The 21298-nt window shown below is 36.8% G+C and overlaps 3 protein-coding genes across 5 annotated transcripts; 2 read left to right on the top strand and 1 right to left on the bottom strand.

Annotated features, from left to right (window-relative positions):
* The first annotated feature begins 4641 nt into the window (after positions 1 to 4641).
* LOC120009056 (perakine reductase-like) lies at positions 4642 to 7386 on the top strand. The gene is made up of 7 exons (XM_038859534.1): positions 4642 to 4826; positions 5363 to 5533; positions 5804 to 6007; positions 6116 to 6288; positions 6469 to 6565; positions 6758 to 6911; positions 7211 to 7386. Exons 1-7 carry the CDS (start codon positions 4770 to 4772, stop codon positions 7384 to 7386), a joined length of 1032 nt encoding a protein of 343 aa, XP_038715462.1. The 5' UTR covers positions 4642 to 4769.
* Positions 7387 to 8460: 1074 nt separating this feature from the next.
* On the top strand, positions 8461 to 9489 carry LOC120009142 (early light-induced protein 1, chloroplastic-like). The gene is made up of 3 exons (XM_038859638.1): positions 8461 to 8791; positions 8879 to 8971; positions 9082 to 9489. The coding sequence occupies exons 1-3, from the start codon at positions 8630 to 8632 to the stop codon at positions 9424 to 9426; spliced, it is 600 nt and encodes a 199-aa protein (XP_038715566.1). The 5' UTR covers positions 8461 to 8629; the 3' UTR covers positions 9427 to 9489.
* Positions 9490 to 10085: 596 nt separating this feature from the next.
* LOC120002621 (dymeclin) lies at positions 10086 to 20219 on the bottom strand. 3 transcript variants are annotated; one of them, XM_038851383.1, is made up of 18 exons: positions 19768 to 20219; positions 17730 to 17975; positions 17257 to 17320; positions 17046 to 17175; positions 16803 to 16947; positions 16116 to 16364; positions 15950 to 16034; positions 14345 to 14447; positions 13957 to 14082; positions 13745 to 13858; positions 12469 to 12587; positions 12257 to 12344; positions 12085 to 12177; positions 11887 to 11976; positions 11527 to 11646; positions 11300 to 11391; positions 11026 to 11083; positions 10086 to 10371 (listed from the first exon to the last, which is right to left on the bottom strand). In XM_038851383.1, the coding sequence occupies exons 1-18, from the start codon at positions 19955 to 19957 to the stop codon at positions 10351 to 10353; spliced, it is 2133 nt and encodes a 710-aa protein (XP_038707311.1). In that variant the 5' UTR covers positions 19958 to 20219; the 3' UTR covers positions 10086 to 10350. The 3 variants fall into 3 exon arrangements, with proteins under 3 accessions (XP_038707311.1, XP_038707315.1, XP_038707320.1); XM_038851387.1 differs by having other exon boundaries at positions 17739 to 17975; positions 19768 to 20218; XM_038851392.1 differs by lacking the exon at positions 17730 to 17975 and having other exon boundaries at positions 19768 to 20218.
* Between the last annotated feature and the right edge of the window lie 1079 nt (positions 20220 to 21298).

Raw genomic sequence — 21298 nt, 5'->3', positions numbered from 1 at the left:
GAAATCATCCAAACAGATTAAAGAATAACGGTAGTACTAGTTATACATAGACAAACATTCCTAATTGTCCATAATACACCTGTCATGCCACTTAGGTCAAATGATGTGTCAATTTAAAGATAAAAATATGAGATAAAATATATTTCTCTTTCTCTCACACACTCTCTCAAAATGCAAATCTCTACCATTTTTCTTCACTCTCTCTCCCTTTCTCTCTCTCTCAAACAAACAACAAAACCCATTTTGCAGTCGTCTCAGACACCATCAACACAAATCAGTCTTCCATTCACGGCGGTCATCGCGGTAGCACTTCTTTTCCGACTATCTAGCACATATCGATCGCTCACTCTCGTAAGTCTTTACTCAGACCCATTTACGCAGCCTCCCTAGATGATGAAACTCATTTACTCAGATAAATCGGTCTTCCGTTCACGACAGTTGTTGCGGATCTCATCACTGAACGAAGAGTTGTCGATCTTCCATGTTATAGGTTTGTTTGTTTAGGGTCTTTCATGTTGTGGGCTTGTGGCTTTGGTGTTTAGGGTATTTCATGTTGTGGGTATGTATGTCTTTGGTACTTGTATTGTTTTTGCCTCAGAGCTAGTTGTGGTGCTCTTCTCTTTCTTTGGACGTTCAAAACTTTATTCGAAGTGAATAATTACATTCTTCCAATGGGTATTACACATTGAAAGTTTTAATTACATTATTCTAATGTGTAATTATATTGATAACTTTTAATTATAAAACAACAGTTTTTAATTACGTTATTCCAATCGTAATTACACATTGATATTTTTAATTACATTATTGTGATCATACTTACACAGTTCACAATATATTGCTCTAACGTCATAATTAAAAATTGTATTCTCAAAATTATATAACAATCTATGGAATCATCAAAAAGACTGAGTTCAAAACATATAAATATTAATGTGAATCAAATTTGTTTCCTCTTTTGATGCCCTTGACAATATATATGTAATTACATTGTTTGTAAGTCTAATTACACTGGACAAATTTATAACTAACACATATTGTCTTAATTATATCTCATAAACAAGATGATTACAAAACAACAGTGGATAATTACATTATTTCAATACGGAATTACACATTGATAATTTCTAATTACATTATTGTGGTCATACTTACATATTGATTTAAGTGTTGTCTTGACTCTCACGGAGGAGTTAGAAAAAAGTAAGTACGAGAGAGAAAAAGTAGATCTGAGATGAAGAAAAGCAGGAGAGAGAAAAAAATAAATCTTAAATAAAATCTTGAAATGTGTGAGAGATGAGAGAGAAGCGGGAAAAATAAACTTGGAAACCAAGCTTTTTTCTGACAATTGATCTAGCTGGCATCTGACTTGTACTGCCAGTTAGATTATGGAGTTTTATGGACAAAGTTATCTAGTAGTGTGTTTGCGAATACTTCCCTTTTTTAGTTTCCAAAAAGCATTTTGAAACTAGTTTTGAAAACAAATTTTGGTTTTAATTTTTGGCCCAATTTATTGTGATTAAGGCTCATTATTGTTACCCAAGGCCCGTTCTCAAAAGGCCCATTATTGTTGAAACCACAAGATTCAAATACAGAAATATGGATCATTTTGACCCGGTTCAATTCACTACCGGATCTCCGGCCTCCGGTGGCCGTTCTGACCGATCAAGGCATGGAATGTGTAGTGCTCTGACCGAGCAACCTTTCTGGTGTGGTGGTGACCATTGATGACTCAAATAACGTCCAGATCGGGTGTTTGAAGCTACGGTGGGTCTTGACCTTACGAAGGAATTTCCGGCGAGCATGGTCACTTTTAACGGCTGGGCTTGGTCGGAGATGGATGGTGGAAGTCCAGAGCTTCATTTCGGTGGTCCGGTGCTACAAATCGGTGACCGGATGGTGATGTGCCATGGGAAGGTGGTGGTGCACGGGGAGAGAGAGAGGGGAGGAGGAGAGAGAGGAGAGATGATGAAGATGATTTTATTTACAAAATTGTCATTGGCCTTTGACTTATTGACCAAAATTTTACAAAACTTGATTTAGGTGTTTTGATTTTTTGCTTTTTAAAAACTAAAAGTAGTTTTCAATTTTTTGAAAACAAGATGGTAAAAACATGTGTCAAACAAATTTTCATACATATTTTTGTTTTTGAAAACAGAAAACTACAACCAAACACTCTGCATTTTCCAAAGACTAATTTTATGTTGTACATCTACTCAAAACGAAGCCTGTATGTCCATAAGACATCTTCCTCTTATATATTCGATACACGATACGACGAAACTGAAATATCAAATTCATCATCAATCATTAGCCATTACTGAAGGACCTAGGCTACACAAGAGGGGGGTGAATTGTGTCCCCAAATTCCTATTAGGAATCCTCTAATACAAAATCGTCACACAACACACACAAAGACTTGGTCTCTAGTAGGATATCTTAAACCAATTCAAGCAAATTTCAATGAGGTTTTTAATTAAATCAACCAAATCACTTGTAATACAAGTATGACAAAAACAAGTTCCAACAAGATATAGAACAAATAAAACCAGATTAAAGCAATAAAACAAAACTGTAAAAGAATAAGGTTTAGAGAGATGCAAACAGTGATTTATAGTGGTTCGGCGGCTTCACCAAGTCCTCCTACTCCACTCCCTAAGCACCCTTGCTTAGGAGTTCAATCCACTATAGAAACGGTGATTTTCCGGAGTTCACCACCGAAACTTAGAGGTTTTCACAAGTTAACCCTCCTAACTTTTACACACGTGGTTTTAAAGACAAACCACAAAAACTTTCTCAACACACTATGGTTCCCTCACAAGAGTTACACGTTCAAGTACAAAGGTTCCTCTCAAGATAGATTTGAATGAAGTTTAAGAGGTAGGAACCCTCAATGATTTAATGTAGCTCATGGGTATGATAAAGAAATAAGTGTATATGAGCTTTTTAAACAAGAATGAGTAAGTTAGTATGTTCTTGGGTAGAAGAAGAAAATATTCAGAAAATCAGTACTAGGCTTGCTTGCACGAGAATGTGAGAGAGATGATGAAAGTTGACACAATAGATTTGCAAGTTTTTTTCTTACTCTCTTAATCTTCACAGTGCACCAGCTAGGATATTGGTATTGACAAACCCTTGATTGCATCTTCAATTCCTTGATTGAGGTGGCTCCATAATTTTCTCCTTTCTAAAAGTCTTCTCAATCTTCTCATAAGTCCAGGAATTTCAATTTGAATAATTTCCACGAAATAGGAAATAGATAAGCTCCCTTGAGTGTAGAGAATATCAGGCACAACCTGCATATGAGCCTTTGAGATCAACTTGTAATATTCTTGATTCACCTCTTGATCTTCTTGCCTTCTATAGAAAAGATTTAACTCCACTTGAATGCATAGAGTGATCAACTATGAATTCTTTTCAATCTTTGATGTCAACTTGATCAAATTGGAAATAAAGCTTCTTCCATATGCCTTCGTATGAGTGGGGAAATCTCCTTGAATCATGTAATTGGCTCCGCTTGATCAGCAATGAAAGATATGATATAAATATGGTAGGCAATTTGACTTGCTTGTGAAGAGACCTCCATTGATGCTTATGGAAACAAACTATGGTTCTCTTTGATTTCCTTCTTCAACATTTGACTTCTTAAGATTTCTTCATTAAAGAAAGAATCGTCCCTTCTATTCATAGGAACATAATCAGCTAGAGAACTCTTCTCTTCTTCTCCTTGATTTAGCCATCCAATATGGTAAATGTGGTTTCTCTTTTTAATGCTAGAATAACACCAATGTCAACTCTTCAAATAATTCATACGGTTGGCACTCCTAACAAGCTTGAATCTTGGCTTCACATAAGGCAAGTGAACCTTGCACTTGATTCTTGCTCTTACATTTCACATAAACTTTCATTCTTTATTTTGCTCCAAACGGCAACCTTGAACAATAATCTAGACGTGCCATATCATCCACACAAATATAGCATACTCAACCACTTCAATTGCCAATATGGCATTTTCCAAATTCACTCCAATTTGCTTCTAGTGGATTATCAAGGGTACTTAGGAATTTATTAACAAGCCCTAGGTCTTCCAAGACCATCCTTGGACCGCCGGATAGCTCACATATTCATTTCAATACCTAGACTTAACCTAAATATTCTAAAAAATGCTTGTAAGCTCGTTTGAGCTTCATGCTTAAAACATTGGTTAGTCATCGTCAAATAATTAATATTTTATCATGAAATATAATATCACATATGTATGAATAGACATGTAAAGTCTCATTTCAAACAAATATTATATGATCACATAATGAGGCACATAAATCAATGGAAAATAACATTGCGTAGCAATTTCGGATAGATATTTGGACAACGATTTTGAGCAGGGAAACGTCAAAATTTCTTAATAATGTCTTCATGAAAAATGTTCATTATGATGTAAATAATGTATCTGTAAAATTTCAGCTTAATCCGAATTCATTTGATGTAAAGATGATTGTTTAGTTCTCAACTAAGTTTGAAACACTTTAATGAAAATCGATTTCATGGAAGACTCAAATTCATGATATAATACATTGAATCAAATAGCATGGCATGATTCAATCATCAAAACTAGAAAGTACTACCTTTGGTCCAACAATTACAACTATTGATCAGGCCGGCTGTCTGTAAGTGAAGTAGAGAATCTGTGCCATTTAAGGACACTCTTGAATCGAATTAGTAAGAGACAAGCATCTCCAGGAGTCAGATTCCGCCAGTGAAACTGAACAATGGAGGAGACAAATTCTCAGATTCCTCTAGTGAAACTGGGAAGTCAGGGATTCGAGGTAAGCTCGACTTTGTTACAAGAGAGAGTTTCGATTTGGGCTTTGTGATTTACACACTTTACTTGGGATTTTGTTTGTGATTGTGAAATTCCTGCATATATATGTCTACGGTCTTTGCAAATCTTAATAAGAAAGTTTGAAACTGGAGAAGTGAACTCCCATGTGAATATAAAATACCCTTTTTCCTCTTCTTGTCAACTTTACTTGTTTTACTCTTCGTTGATCAAGTTCTTGAAGAAACTCTCATATGGAAAGCAACAAATAAGCTCAACAAGTAATATTTTGGAACCCATAACCTGTCAAAATTGTATGCCATCACCTGGGATTCTGTTATGAGGAAAGATACAAATCTTGAATTCCGAATAAGTTTAATTCATGGCTTCAATTTGTTTCACTGAGGGATTATAGGGTTTGTGAGAAAGCCCTGAATGTAATTTTGAATAGAAAATCCGATCCAAACATGAACTTTTATAATTATCAATGGTGAGGGAATATGAAAATATGTTTTATCTACGAATTTTCTTACTCGCTTGCAGGTTTCTAGATTGGGATTTGGATGTGCGGGACTTTCTGGAATGCTGAATGCCCCTCTTTCCCATGAAGAGGGAATTTCTCTTTTAAAAGAAGCTTTTAATAGGGGCATCACCTTATTTGATACTGCCAATATGTATGGAAAAGACAATCATAACGAGATCATGATTGGCAAGGTAATTTTTTTTTTCTCACTTGTCTTAGATTCAAAAGTAGATTTCATCGGAGATACTATGAAGATCACAATGACATGCCAAAGCCAGCGTTATGATATGGATCGAATTTGTAAACTGAGAAAATACAGCAAAGCACAATGAACTTAGATCTTATGAAGCTCATGCTAGAACTAATTGTACAACACATATCTTGTTGAGATTTCAAAATGTGGTAATACTAGTGAAACACCGTTCATGGAGCTGATGCTCTTTTTTACCTTGCCTGTGTAGCTTTTGAAACAGCTTCCTCGAGAAAAAGTTCAGTTAGCAACCAAATTTGGTGTATACATATTAGAGGATGGCCAATTTGGTGTCAAGGGCACCCCCGAGTATGTAAGGGAAAACTGTGAAGCTAGTCTTAAGCGACTTGGCGTGGACTACATTGACCTCTACTATCAACATCGAGTGGATACTTCAGTGCCAATAGAGGATACCGTGAGTGTGAAGTAGCCTTGAATCTCGTTAATCTTTACTTCTGACATTCTACCATCTAACAGTTGAACTTTGCTGCTGTTTGGTTTTTGAAACAACTTTGGCGAGTAGATTGGGGAGCTCAAGAAGCTGGTGGATGAAGGAAAGATAAGATATATAGGGCTATCAGAAGCTAATGTTGACACAATAAGGAGAGCCCATGCAGTTCATCCCATCACGGCTGTTCAAATGGAATACTCTTTGTGGACTCGTGAAATAGAAGATGAGATAATTCCGCTCTGCCGGTTTGTGGAAATTTAGCTATCGTATTGTTATCTTTATAATTTGAACTTATAAATTTTTTCATGTGGGTTGAAATTGATGTCTTGCAAAATGGATCACATTGAGGAAGTGAATTACTGTTACTAGATGAGTAGGAGTTTCATCACACCATGTTCTGAATCTTTCTTATTAATTCTACTTAGAGAGCTTGGCATCGGTATAGTGGCATATAGTCCTCTTGGTCATGGTTTCTTTGGAGGGAAAGCTGTTGTAGAGAGCTTGCCTAATGAGAGTGTTTTGGTATGTAACTACAGACATTCTATTGTTTCAAAGTGTTTTTTTTTTCTTTTACCACGGTACATGTCATACACGTACCCATGCACAAACACAGACTTATTTGGCCTCGATTTTTTAGCCATCTTCATCATGATCTTTTCAAATGCCAGTACAAATGTTTCACTCTGAAAACTCACTTACTGATGTTCCTCACAGGCTATGCATCCAAGGTTCACTGGGGAAAATCTAGACAAAAACAGACTTTTATACACCCAACTTGCCAACCAGGCAGCGAAGCGTTCTTGCACTGTGCCTCAGCTGGCTTTGGCATGGCTTCTCCATCAGGGGGATGACATAATTCCAATTCCCGGTATAATACTTGAAACTGGCCTTTCATATCCTTGCAAGTAGATGTAAAATATTGCTAAAGAACCCTTTTTCATATGTACATTGGATTTCTTGTGGATCTTCTTCTTCTTTCTTCCCATCACCATAATAGACCTTTCTATTGATCCCAAAAAGACTTTTACAGAATGGGAAACCAAGAATATTAAGAACTTGAAGTGTTCTTAGCTGCAAATCTTTTAGTTATGAGCATTATTCATTTGTTAATTGGTATTCTCTGATACACCTCTTCACTCTTTTTTTTTTCTTAACATTATAATGCAGGGACAACGCAACTGAAAAACCTTGAAAGCAACATTGGAGCCTTGGCAGTAAAGCTCACACAAGAGGATCTAAAAGAAATCAGTGATGTTTTTTCTGTTGACAATGTCAGTGGCTCCAGAGAGGCGGTGTCATCTAAATTTTCCTGGAAGTTTGCAAATACACCACCAAAGCAGTGAAAGGTATATAAACGATGGAATACATTGTAAAATATGCGTTAGCTCCTGCATTAAGAAATCTCTTTATGTTGTTTTTATCTCAAGTAAGAATATATATGGTGTGAAACCAGACATCTTTAATCTGTAATTGGTTCTGTTACTCCAACATTATCTTTGCTGGGTTTGGGAAAGTCGGTACGAAACCCCCTAGATGAACTATTGTAGTAAGCACAATTCATTTAATCTGGCTGGCTTTGTTTTTGTTACTTTCATCGATTTCCATCTCATCTAATCACCCTGAAAAATACATACTTTCATTTTGCTTATACATCAAGTCATCCTTCATAGCCTTGGTTTTGATGATGGCTTATGGAATAAAGGTGATCAAGTCATCCTTCATGTTCTTGGTCCTGCACTGCAGAAATGGATAATTCATTCATGGTCTTGATCCTTAGGAAACTGGGTAGTAGAAGTCCATTTGGTGAGTCTAACAGCCCAGGCATTATAGTGTGGGCTGTTAAGTAAAAGTCTCACATCGCTAAAATAAAGATTTATAAGCCCATGGTTTCCTTGACTTAGTTAGACACATTTTAAAATCGTGAGTTCTTAAAGGTCCTAGAAGGTTCTGAAAAGCCCTGGAAACTCTGTGATGGGTTGAGTTTGGGCTTGGGCTTGGGAAAGTGGACAAATAAGCCAAGTACTCAAGTTTGAGTTAGGGAGTCATTGTTGTTCCCTAGGGCCAATCCCCGAGCCCATTGAGCTTGCTGTGGGTCAAGTGGATATGCAACTTGAGCCTTGAGTTTCCTCTGTCAGTGTGAGTTTGTATGACATGTGATATAGTTGAGTTTGTATGACATGTGATATACTGAAAGGTAGGTGGTAATGGAGCCCAATATGTGAATGCGAGTCGTGTAGAATTCTCTTGGTAAGATCGTGGCATAATACCAGACGGGTCACTAGAAAGTCCTAGTCCTCCTCCTTGAGTGAAAACCTGGAACAATGCTTCAATCTTCTTGGTAGTATGGTGGCCACGTCAACAACCCCACTGTGTGTGGACAAAGTGAGCCCACGTGACCCAACGAACACGTAAAAAGTAACAACTGACGTGGACCCAAAATATCCACCACCATCTTTGCCCCCATCAGCTCTGTACTATAAAGCAGAGCAGTTCTGTAGAAGGCAGTAAGTAAACGATAACACAGTGAGCAGCTTGTGTTTGTTGAAAGTCCGCAGAGGGAGACCCTTATAGTTATTGCAGTCTAAAATGGCCGCTGCATTTGCAATGCAATCCATCTTTGCAAGCCCTGTGACCGTGAGTGGTGGTAGCCATGTGGGTAGGCCTAATCGCTTCCTTCCTGCCACCTACATGATACCACGCCTTCCCAGAAACAGTGGCATGTGCGTTCGAGCAATGTCGGAGTCGGAGGTGAGTGTAATGAGTCAGTGTCAAATGTTGACCTAATTATCTGTCATATCCCTTGAGAGTTGGGAACGACGCGGCTTTCTTTTGCAGGAAGAGAAGGACCAACAAACTGCAGCAAAAACAACTCCATCTCCAACACCTACGCCTACACCTACACCAACGGCAAGGCCATCTCCACCTAAAGTGAGTTGTAGAATCAATGTATAGTTTCGTAGATACGTAAAGAATAATGCTTGAGACTCTCAAAATATAAATCGTAACTAAACATGACGAGGTATATATATACGGTGCAGGTGAGCACGAAGTTTGGTGATGTGTTCGCTTTTAGTGGGCCAGCACCGGAGAGAATCAACGGCAGGTTGGCCATGATAGGCTTTGTTGCAGCATTGGCAGTGGAGGTAGGGAAGGGTGAGGATGTGTTGGCTCAACTATCAAACGGTGGAATCCCATTGTTCCTAGGAACTAGTATATTGCTGACAGTAGCATCACTGATCCCATTGTTCAATGGGGTGAGCGTGGAGTCTAAGTCAAAGGGTTTCATGACATCTGATGCTGAGCTGTGGAATGGGAGGTTCGCCATGTTAGGTCTGGTCGCATTGGCCTTCACTGAATACGTTAAGGGCGGGACCCTGGTGTAACTTTACCTTTCTTCTTTTTTTGATTTTATATAGGGACAGAAACCACTTAACTCTTTGGGTCAATTTCTCTTAATGGCATAAAAAATATAAGCAAAGCTCTATCAGAGAACCGTTTAAGTTGGGAAAATTTCTCTTAATGGCATAAAAAATATAAGCAAAGCTCTATCAGAGAACCGTTTAAGTTGTGGGAAGTTATGAAATGACCTCTGTGAACTTTGATGAAATGATCAATTTGCTCCCGAACTTCATTAAGATCAATTTACCCATTGAACTTCCACTTTCGTATACCATTAGTCCTTACGCAATATTCCTTCTATTTTTATTGATGTAATAGTTATTTTCCTTTACTAACATGACATGTGATTTTCAGGCTTTTTGCCACATCAGTTAAATTGACAAAAATTATAACGGATTACAGTTTCAAACAAATTAGTACAAAAAATCACCCAAAACCCTAGAATGAGTGATCGACCAATTGCGTCGCACTCTAGAAATGATTTGTGAAGTTCTATTCATATCTGGGTTCGGTTGCAGCCCAACCATCTATTCAAAATTAAGAACCCAATATCCCCAGCCAAGTCTACCATTCCTGTCAATTGTCATTCTAATATCAAGCAGCATAACAAATTAAGTTACTGGGCAATGGAAATGCCACAACAGCAAGATCAAAAAAAAAATATTATTAATATGAAACTGGGCGTTCTAACATTATTACATTGATACTGCATATTCATCTCCGAGACGAAGTTGTTTCCACTGTCCCAAGCATATTCACATAGAAAGAATGAGAAGAATACATTTGTAACTATCTACCATTTTATGTACACACATCATCATCACAAAATTGGAACGAGTGGAAGAGAAAAGAGCCAATGGTCAAAACTCAAAAGCTAAACTATATGCCAGTTTAATGCTCAAGTGTTCCTATACATGATCATCCTGTTCCTGCAGAAAAGAAACAATCAGGTTCATAATGTATACAAAGCATCCTATTCAACAACAGTTTCACGTATCAAAATATAAATTCAGATATATCAAGACATGTATAGAGTGTCCTCTGCGAAGAAACCCAGAAATTCAAAATGTCAAGTGACATAATAATAAGACCACCTTGGAACAAGCTTTCCTTGAAATGGCGCATTGACTCCATACAAAGAGAAACAGAAATGACAACTCTTAGAACTATTATGTCCATGATTAGAAAAGTGAAAAGGAGAAGAGGAGAGTCCTGCGCTCATCAGCAATACTATTACTCCATGGGGGAAAGGGGAAAGACTGATCGTTTGCTCTTATGTTAGATAAATTATCCTAAAGGTCTTGTTCTTGGTAGTCAATTTTGGAGGTAGGTAGGCAGGCACGTTATTTTCCACCAAACAAATTGGCCCACCTTCGGCACTTCCCATAATTGCTATCGAAGGACAACAGGGTTCGAGAAATAAATCAAATAAGCAAACACTGTTTCTTCTTATTTGTGGAAATCTTTTGTTACCTTCCCTAGATATAAACACTACTAAGGATGTACAGAAACATGGCAAAAAAGGTGACTGCAAACTATTAGATCAAACAAACTGTCAAAGAACTAAAAGTCCATGTACTTACTTCAAGCGGCTGATCAACTGGGAACAAGTTTATGGCACTGGGATTAAAATTGAATCCACTGCAAAAATGCAATACCATAATGCATTAGGTACGCATCAAGAAGCATATGTAGCATGTGAATATACATTACAATAACTTAGTAGTAATAGTTCAACTAATCAGACCCAAGTCAAATACTACAGTTGCCCAAACAAAATAAAAAGAAAGAACTTTGGATTCTGAACTTCCAACAGGGATTTTCTCATTCTAATTTATCCTAAGAAAGGAAATCTACCTGCGTGATAGAACCAACTGCCACACGTAAGGAGTAAAGAACTCCTCGGGATGACTCTCTTGTTCATACGAGAAATGTAATTGAGTAAACATCTGTCATGATAATGTTCACATATATCATAAAGCATTAAGGAAATAAATCCAAAGAACCATTCAACAAAGAAAATAAATCCAAAGAAGATACTCCAAAGTCTACACAAGACACTTATGCTAAAATCGCTTCTTTACCTTCATCCCTTCACCTCGCCATGACCGACAATTATTATTTATTAATTGCTGAACTTTCTCTACAGACCATTCACCATCCAATTTTTGGGCATCCATGCGACTATTAAAAAAATCTAAAACCTGAAAAGGAAAAAGAGTGGTGTGATAAAAATGCACAAGAAAAAAATTGCTATTCATACTCGACAAAATATAGCCATTCCAAGTATCAAGTGCACATGCATTCATGTGCTAAGAAAGAAATTTTGCTATTCATAGTAGAAAATATAAATGTGCATCCCGACCCGCAAATGCACAGCAGTTCAACAAATTCTAGGATCTACCACGAAAGAAGAAAAGCAAGTCAAATAGGGTGGAACATACAGTATAGATATTTTCAAGTAGCTCATTGAAGCGAGGGTGATTCCTGAATGGTTGAAAAATTTCCTGCCTGTGCATTATTGCATACACAACCTGCCCGTAGCACAGAGTTAGGAATGCAGAAAAAAGAAATGTCGTAGAAAGAAATGGGCAAATACAAAAACACATCATATGACTTAACACCAGATCAAAATACAATACCTCGGGATTTCGTGGCAAGGCATAAGTCAAAATTGCATTTATTATCTCAAGGACAATTCTGAGGAAGTCAGTATATATATGCAACTCCGCCGACTACAAGAAAAATAATGTAGCTTAGCAAGACAAAAAAGCACATAAAAGCTCAAAAGTCCATGTACCATAATGTGACTACCATATCTTCTGCAAGACCATTTTGTTCGACTGTGTTGCCATTGGGAGTATGCATTTTAGCATCCACTAACTCGGCAAGTTTGTTATACCTAATCCCGCATTCAAAAACAAAAAAGAACAAAAAAAAAAGATTAAGAGATCATTTCATATTGGCATAAATATTGCAAGAAGGTAATAAGTAGCTGTAAAAGGGGTAAAAAGAACAGGACGTACTTCCTGGAGAGCATGAAAAATAAGTTGACCAATTTCTGCGAAGCATGTGCACTCAAGCGGTGGAAATGAGGTGCCATGTTTGCCAGAGTAGCTAGACAAGTTGTATGGAGATACACATCCTGTTATGGAATAATGATTAAAAAGTGTTCACCAAACTAACAAGAAAAGAAGTATTTTATGTACTTTTTAGCTAGTGCCAGTATTACCATAATATTATCTACGATAAAAAAATACTTCAACTTCAATTTTAAGTGTGGAAATGCCAAACAGATGAAAGTTTTTACCAGCAGATATGTTAGAGGTCAGCATAATCTACATTTTTCTATGCCATTATCTTCGATGCAGGAAAAAGGTTGGAGATCAATAAATTCATCGCATCATATCATAAAATTTAGAGTTCTCGACTGAATATGTTTAACATCATAGGCTTTATATTTTCCAACAAAATAACCTAATTGCATTAAATAATATTGATCAGTAGCTCTGATCATTGTGTAATATACTTCTACTGGAAAATACCTAAGTTTTAAAACAAAATACCCACTGGGTGCATCACCAACAGCAGACCTACATTAAAGCTAATTGGAGTCCTGGCAGGCCTTTGCCGCAGTAGATCGACTCCTACCAGCCAATTCTATTAGGGATTTCTCAACTATCAAAGCATGACTCAATCCTTCGATGCTCCACGCCCTTAGTTGGATATCAGTTTTTTTTTTTTGTAGAACGGAAATTTCAAAAAAATAAATTCTAATAAGAAAATAACATCTTGGTACATTGTATTTATTTTCGGTTTTGAAATTTTAGGCTTATTCATGCAATTGAATGGCCACAACAGTCAGTCACTCATGTTTCTTTGTTTCTAATACCAAACTCATCTAATCCATAATCTTTTTTTTTCTCCATATTTTTGTAATTGACAGGATATTTCTATAATAAAAAAAATACATGCTGCCATTTGTCACTAATCTCTTGTCAATTTTGGAGCCCCTTTATTTAACAAAAAGTCAAGTCATAATCAAGATATTCATTACCAACATATGAATCAGAAACCTCTATATCAAAAGAATTATAATAATTTCAAAATTTGATCAGAAGAACTGACAAGTAATTTCTTCATGAGCATCTGACACTAACAAAATAACTTAAGTTGTCCACCATAGATCTCATGCAACCTTTTCAATGCTGAAAGCTCAATGAGACCGAAAGGGCACTCCAAATCTCACAGTGTTAATACAACAATGATTCAATATGCTAATATGAGTACTTGAAAGCATACCCGCAATTTATATAAGTTGTAGTTCACAGTCCTTATCAGAATTATGACCATAAGGGAGCCAAGTGAGGTCTGATGAAGAAGTGTTTCTTTATACCACGGATTACTAGGCAGTATCTGTCCAAAACCATGATCATAATAATAGTAAATTAGTAATATACCATCCTCATTAAAAAAAAAAAACAAACAAAAGAATAAACAGAGGCAACTCTTACCATCTTGTGAATGCTAGCATTAAAAGAAGAATCTTGACTAAGTATGAGAAGTATGATCAGCAACATGTATATTTGATTAGATGTCCTCTTCGAAGCATTATATAACGTCTCCAAAATGGGCATCAACTGTTGGAATAATGGTATAATATTAAACAGACCAGCACATGGAGTCAAGAGACAGTTAAGAATTTGATTAAGTTCAAGAGGGCACACAACAGTGATATTAATCAGCATGTGACGTGCACCATAAAACTGCTACATTTCCTTAATGCCCAAATGCAATATCCATGTTACTATATCATGTTCATAATCAACTAACAAAAAGTGGCATGCAAGAGGATAAATTTTAAATAAAGTCGATCAAGGGAAACACCAGGCTGGTTCATACCAATGTATCCAGATCAGTTCGCACCAAGACATACTCCAAAAAGTCCGAGTTCCCTTGCAATAATGTGTATAGCAATAAGACAGCAGTTTCATCTGCCAAGTACCTGCACAGTCAGAACCCGTTCAGAAGATACGAGAGAAACAACTCAAGAAAAAGAGACCGACTAAAAGGCAAAAATATAGAGTAAAATTGATAAATGCCATAAGAACGACATAAAAAACAGGTGCTGCAACACTGCCATTACTCCAATTCCCATTTAAGGATAATTAGTTGGATGGTACAAGAAAATCCAACCCATTAAAAATCCTCTCTGATATTAAGTAGAATTTTTTTCTAAAATATGCAACTAAGAATGACAACTATGACTGAGATTATCCCTCAAGGAATAGAAACATCTACTACTAGGGGATATGAAATCATAAAGAAGAAAGGTTCCAAACCATTCCCTTAGGTTATGCAAGGGCTCTAAAGTGTTCCACTATTTCATGAAGAACCTTCATTGATCAACAAGCATAGAAAAGCACCTGTATAGCAATTTTCTCGATTGTATGTGTGCAACTCTTAAGTTCTCAGCAGGCAAGAAAACAACAATCACATAAAAAGCACCTGTTTGACTCAGCAAACCACTTCATATTGTCAAACATTTATTTTAAAAGCCTAAAAACCATAAGCCGCTGATCACCTATTCACAACATTAACTTATTGGGTTCGAGGATTTCACATCATTTATATATATTCTAACACTCCCCCTCACATGTGGACCGGACAATTTGACGGCCCAACACGTGCACAACAAACGAGGCCCAACACTAAAGCTACTCTCACAAAAGGCGCTCACTTGGGACAACAACAAACACAAAGGCCCACACTTGGAAGAACAACAAGTGGGAGTTTAAATTACAGAAGTTAAGATTCGAACCCAAGACCTCCTGATTCGATACCATGTTTAGGCTAGGGTATTTCAAATCATTTGTATATATTCTAACAGACTATAATAGTTCATGTTACACTCTTAAGCCTTAAAGAAAATCCAGAAGGAAAAAAAAAGAACAAGAAATTCAACGCAAGAACATTAATCAATCAATTAACATCATCTCTATGCTTTTATCCCAAACAATAGGGCTTGTAGTCCATTGAAATAAAGGGATTACCGCCACAAAACGTGGAAGATCAAATGGATGAGCTAGGTCTCAAATAAACTAAACACTGCAGCAAAAAAATATAGCAAGAAAAAGAAATCGAATAACTGAAGACACTAATCCATAATACCCCAAGAGGAATATAAAAATGACTATAATCAAAATTCATACATAAACCTAATAATAACTTGGCAAAATGGGACATAGTTTACTAATTATTATAATACATAAAAATAATAATCAGATAGCTCATCTTAATCAGACATGGCCTTACTATAATAGGTACTAATGGTCGAGGTTCACAGCATATCATATTTAACTTCAACGTGCACCAAACTAATGACATTTATAGAAGCAAGTGTTCCTAAGTATCAAAAACAAGGATGCATATGACTACACGCAGAATGACTCAAAAAATTAAATCTTAATGATAAAAATCTTAAAGAAAAAAATTTCAGAAACATACGTGCCAAGACTATCAAACAGGGAAGCAAAAGGTAGCCTCACAAGTGGTCCACTGTGCGCATTTCCCTCAATATCTGCTCGATCAACTGCAGGCAAAGTAATGAGTTAACAAAAGCATAGACATCACTGCAACACAAAACTTTAGAATAAAGGCAAGAAGTTCTCACATTCAATGTCCCTTGTATTTTCCAACGCCTTGCGATAAGGGTTGGCAGAAAAATACGTATTTACTTTGGATAAAGGATCTGACGCTGCAATGTCATCGCTTTTAACTGCTACAGACTCGTTACCCTCAACATGTTTATGATAATAACTGAGAACAAGTAACACATGAATACTGCTGTAGGCCAATGGATTTTTTGAGACTTCGCCACTTGAGCTGACCAGATAATTGAATGGCAATAACACAAAAGTCGCTGCATTTCAAACACATAATTTCAAAAGAAGAAAAAATAATATATAAATGAATGAGATATATTTGTTAAGGAGCTTCCCCAGAAGTCTAAATATGAAGAATCAGCAAGGGAAATAAGCATCGACAATACTGATTAAAATGTGTGGAGAAGGTGAGAAGCACATTTTCAATATCAATCAACAAAACACACACTTAGAAGGCGGCAAAAAGAGCCAAAATGAGATAAGTCAAGTATCATACACAGTGTACACTGATATGCAGATTCAAGAAAGGATGGCATAAAGTATACACGTTTACCAAAAGATTGTGATCTTCAAAGACAATTTCAACCAAGAACATCTTTAGCCCATCATGATGGACAGGTGAAATCAGATACAGCAAGAAGTCGAGAACATCTGATTACATGAAATGAACAGTACCAAAGGATGATGCGTCTTACCAGCTGCAGAACCAACTCTCTGCAAAACCCCATTCTGACTCCCTTCCGAAAATATAGAATTAGATGAACCACTCATTGTGGTATGGGGCTGCAGGATGTAATTGAGTAGAAGTTTTCGAACAACTAAACAAACCAAAGAGCTTTCCTGCAAATTGTATTTGCCAAATTTGGGGCAGTAAGTGGAAGTTTCGATCTAGCACATTTTAAAACAAGAAATACAACAAAAAGTTCCCATCTTGCAACCTGAATCATTGCTGCATCAATAAACAGGTTTGCTTCTTTTAGTTCCAGAGATGGTCCAGAAAGTAGCTGAGTTGACATTGCAACAAGCATGAAGTTGAGCAGCTCTTGGAATAGGACGTATGTGTTTGAACTGGAAACAGAAAATCAGATAATTGAAGAAATGGAAACGAATCTTAAAAAAGATGTACATGTAAAGTATATGATAATGTACCTTACATCTATTGAGCCAATAAAGCTAAGCACACTATGCATCACAAGATTCTCGATGCTTTTATCTGCATATAAGAAACATGAAGATGAGGCTTATGAAGCTTTACATAGAGATGGTATGAAGTGATGTGAAGACCTATGCTACAGTGATGCAACTTGACCACCACACAATGTTCATCATTGGGCCTCGATTAAATCCAAATGGGAAAAGAAGACACTTAAAGTTTCAAAGTTTCTTCAAGAGACCATTCCTTGTTGACATAGTAAATTAATGGTCCAACTTCCACTGTTCAAAAAAATGGAATGGTCCAAGTTAAATCTATTGAGCATTGAGCACTGTTTGCTTGGACCACATCAAACTAATCTGCCCAAAACACACTGCAGGACAAGCACTGGGCATTGGTCTGTGAATTCCTCACTGCAGGTATCAAAATAAAGATGCTTGGTAAGCAGCCAGTGAATAGTATCACACACCGAAAATACCTCTCGTAAAAATCTTTGGCACAGGTTCATTTTCATCAAGGGATAGATATAATCCAATGTTGTCACCTTGGGCATGTTCAATTAAGTACTTCAAGAAAACAGATGAAAGGTATGCTGCATTAACAGCCTTCATATAAACTGTAGATGGAGCACCAGAAGTAGACATTGATTCTTGCAAACACCATGCTAGGTGAATCAAAATCTTCGCAAGATGCCTAGTAGAATAGTTATTTTGTGCTGCACATCAACAGCATATTACACAAGGCAACAAAGAAACCATCAATACATTATTGGAATAAATTAAAAGAAAGTACAAGACGAAGAATATTGCAAAAGCGTTAGAAGGAATGAAGTTGCAAATCCGCACCACCCCTAGTAAAATGCTTAGCAGCATAGATGGGAAGTCGCATGCATCATGAATAGAAAAGAAACTAATAAAACAAAGGAAACTCCTTTATTCTTTGCACAGAATTCTGTTAGGTAATAAATTTTAAATCATGATAGCATAAGTTCATATGCATGAAGATACACCATCTTAAACACATCTAGCAAGAAAATAGCTCTCAAAAGAATTCCAACCCATTCAGTATTTGGATCATTCGGTCACCATGATAGCGAACCAAAGAGAAAGAGTGACAACTGATTTTATTTTAAACAGAAAGTTTTGAAGAGATTTAACTTTTAAATACTGTCCGAGAATGTACATAATAGCTATAGGGTTAATTACAAGAACAGTTGCTTTGAGTTACTCAGAAAATCTCAAGAAAGGGAAATTCAGGTTTCTAATAGGCAAGAGAATGGGTTCTTTTTACAGCTATATTTATGTCCTTGAAACTCTATAAGCAATGGAAGAAGAGTTTATATAAGACGTTATACAAAGGCACTTCACCAAAGAGGAGAAGTATACAGAATGGGAATGAACTGAATATAGGAATATTAAAAATCAATCTTTTCATACGGCTTTTCATTATTATCATTTTTTAATGAAAACAATTTTCATTCAAAGGCACCAAGGGGACATTTATCCCAGTGGCTTTAGTTTCTTTATGAGTTCATAATAATTGCAAACAACCAAAAATTTTCCTGCTAAGCCATTGGTGAAACGAAGTCACCACGAAACACGTGCAATATGTTGGCCTGTTTTATGATAGTTAATAACTGATCTGAGTTCCAACTAATCATGGCAAGTTGACATTGGTCTGTTCTCTGACAGTTAATAACTGAACTAAGCTGCAAGCTGATTATTGCTAACAAATCAGGGTAAGCTGAAGTGACCAAAATGAAATGTACAGATCAATCATTTAGAATCTCTAAAGAAATTTCTAACAATTGAAAGAAAGGCATTCTATGATTGCCAGCGTTTCAGTTTGGGTACAAATTAAGGAAAACCTATAATTGGTTAGATGGTGTCAAGAATTGGACAACAGACAGTTGGAAACCAAAGAATAGTTCAAAAGAAGAGAAGGTCGTCAGTATAAGGACTGGAGTGTGCATAAACATCAAATTGTGAGCCACAGGGCTAACATAATTAAATGTCAACAACATGACTCTTTGTGCACATCATTTGAAGTTTTCCTCCGTACTTCAAATCTTATGAGCTTCATTCAAGCATTTAAGGGCTAAAAGTTCAAAGACATTATATGCCCTCCTCTAGAAAATTTTGTGCCACCATTAAACTTCCTACTTCTTGTGACATCCATAGCGTGAGGAAAGAATATTTGGGCAAACAGTTCATAATTGAGAGAGAAATCAAACAATATCCATTTATATTGAGACTCTTTAACAATCAAATGCATCCATACAAGTCATTAGTAAACTGGCATAATTTGAAAAGGTAAAGAGGTGAAGAAAATGCGAGCAATTAGCTGACAGTATCGATACTTGGACCAATTTTAAATGCTGCAACTATATGATTCAATTACATAACAATTTAGAGGGAAATTACCAATGACAGAGTGAATAACCAGTTTATAAGCAAAAAAAAAAAAGAATAATCATGATCAGTAGCGGAGATGTAGGATTTACTGACCGAAGAGCTGGCAGGCATCGTGCACTTGGTGGGCTGGCCAGCGAATATGGAGAGGGACCTCGAGAAGCTTCTGCCAGAATTCGGAGCCCAGAGGGAACGATTTGTTGCCGACAAAAGTGCCAATAAGGTACTCCGCCGAATCCTGCGACCCCGCAGTACCCTGACGCGGCGTCGACGGCACGGCCCCCATAAAAAACGATCCTGTTTCCCTGAAAGGACTCGAAACTCGTCGCTGACTTGACTCTGTTCACAGACCGACTCGCGCGATCGCAGTCGGCACCAATGGCATTAGAGAAAGAGAGATATGTTTGGTCGTTCGAATCTAAATTGAGTCTGGACTTGGACTCAGCCCGTCAAAGAAGGTATCAAAGGAAGGAGGAGGAGAGAGCGCTTAGAGCAAAGAGAGACAGATCGAAGGAGACTTCCTTTGCTGCTACGATTTAGATTGGCTTCGATGATGACGTCTTGTTTGTTACAAATATTACCAAATTGGCCATATGCTCTCCATTTTATTCCGGCTAACGCCTTCTCCCTATCTATACTATGGTCCGCATCACTAATATGTTATTCCGATTATGAACGGGGCGTGACTATTTTCAAGTGGTTTGTGTTAGCTCTCGGCTCAACTAATCTATGGAGGATTTGTGTGAACCTAGCTCATTCCGAGTTTGGGCTTAGTAGACTGTTCAAAAGATACGTATGCTGAGTTGTTTTCGGTTAAAAAAAATCGATTGTTAGTGGTTTAGGATTTTTTTTTAATGATTCTTTTTATCAAAATCTCAGTTTGCTAGGTACCCTAGACTTTAGCCTTTTTGAATGATATAGAGGCATGGATATTATCGTCCATTGTAGTGATGGGTAGTAAATTATGAATATGAAATTAAGCTTTGTTGTGACTTGCAATGTATTTTAGTAGCCTGCTAGATGCCTAGAAGAGACGGGATTTGGGGGGAAACCATTTGCTGAAAACTAGTAGCAATTATGATTAACTTGATGGAGTCTAAGTCAATAAAGAGGCACTCAACGTAAAAGAGGGTCTTGCCCAACTTGCCCGTCGAGCACATTTTTAATTTGACTTGGCACAACACTCAATTTGTCAAAGTCATTATTCAAGGCACTAAATTTTGCTAGATTGGTGAAGTTAGGGTTGTGTTTAGGGGTACTAAATTTGCTAGATTGGTGAAGTTAGGGTAGTGTTCAAGGGTGTTAAAATAATTGTAGAAATCGAATCGATGACTAAATCAATCAATTGATCGGTTATTTTTAAAAAGAGTAATGTTACATGCCCAAAATATGACTCTCATTTTATCCCTAAATCTATATGGCATTTGAATAGCCATTGATTATAAACACGTATGTAGGGTTCATTTGACATTCAACACTCTACATTAATTAGGGGTGTGGTGGGGTCATATTTTGAGGTCTCTATGATTAATTCTTTTAAAAAAAATTACTTAGAATCGACTGAATTAATTGTCGATAACCGATCGATTAAATTCCGATTGATTGGTTTAATTTATGTAAAAAAAAA

Source organism: Tripterygium wilfordii, chromosome 1 (genome assembly GCF_013401445.1).
Source record: "Tripterygium wilfordii isolate XIE 37 chromosome 1, ASM1340144v1, whole genome shotgun sequence".
Taxonomy (NCBI): domain Eukaryota; kingdom Viridiplantae; phylum Streptophyta; class Magnoliopsida; order Celastrales; family Celastraceae; genus Tripterygium; species Tripterygium wilfordii.
The sequence above is the reverse complement of the archived record's forward strand: the minus strand, read 5'-3'. Positions and strand labels throughout refer to the sequence as shown.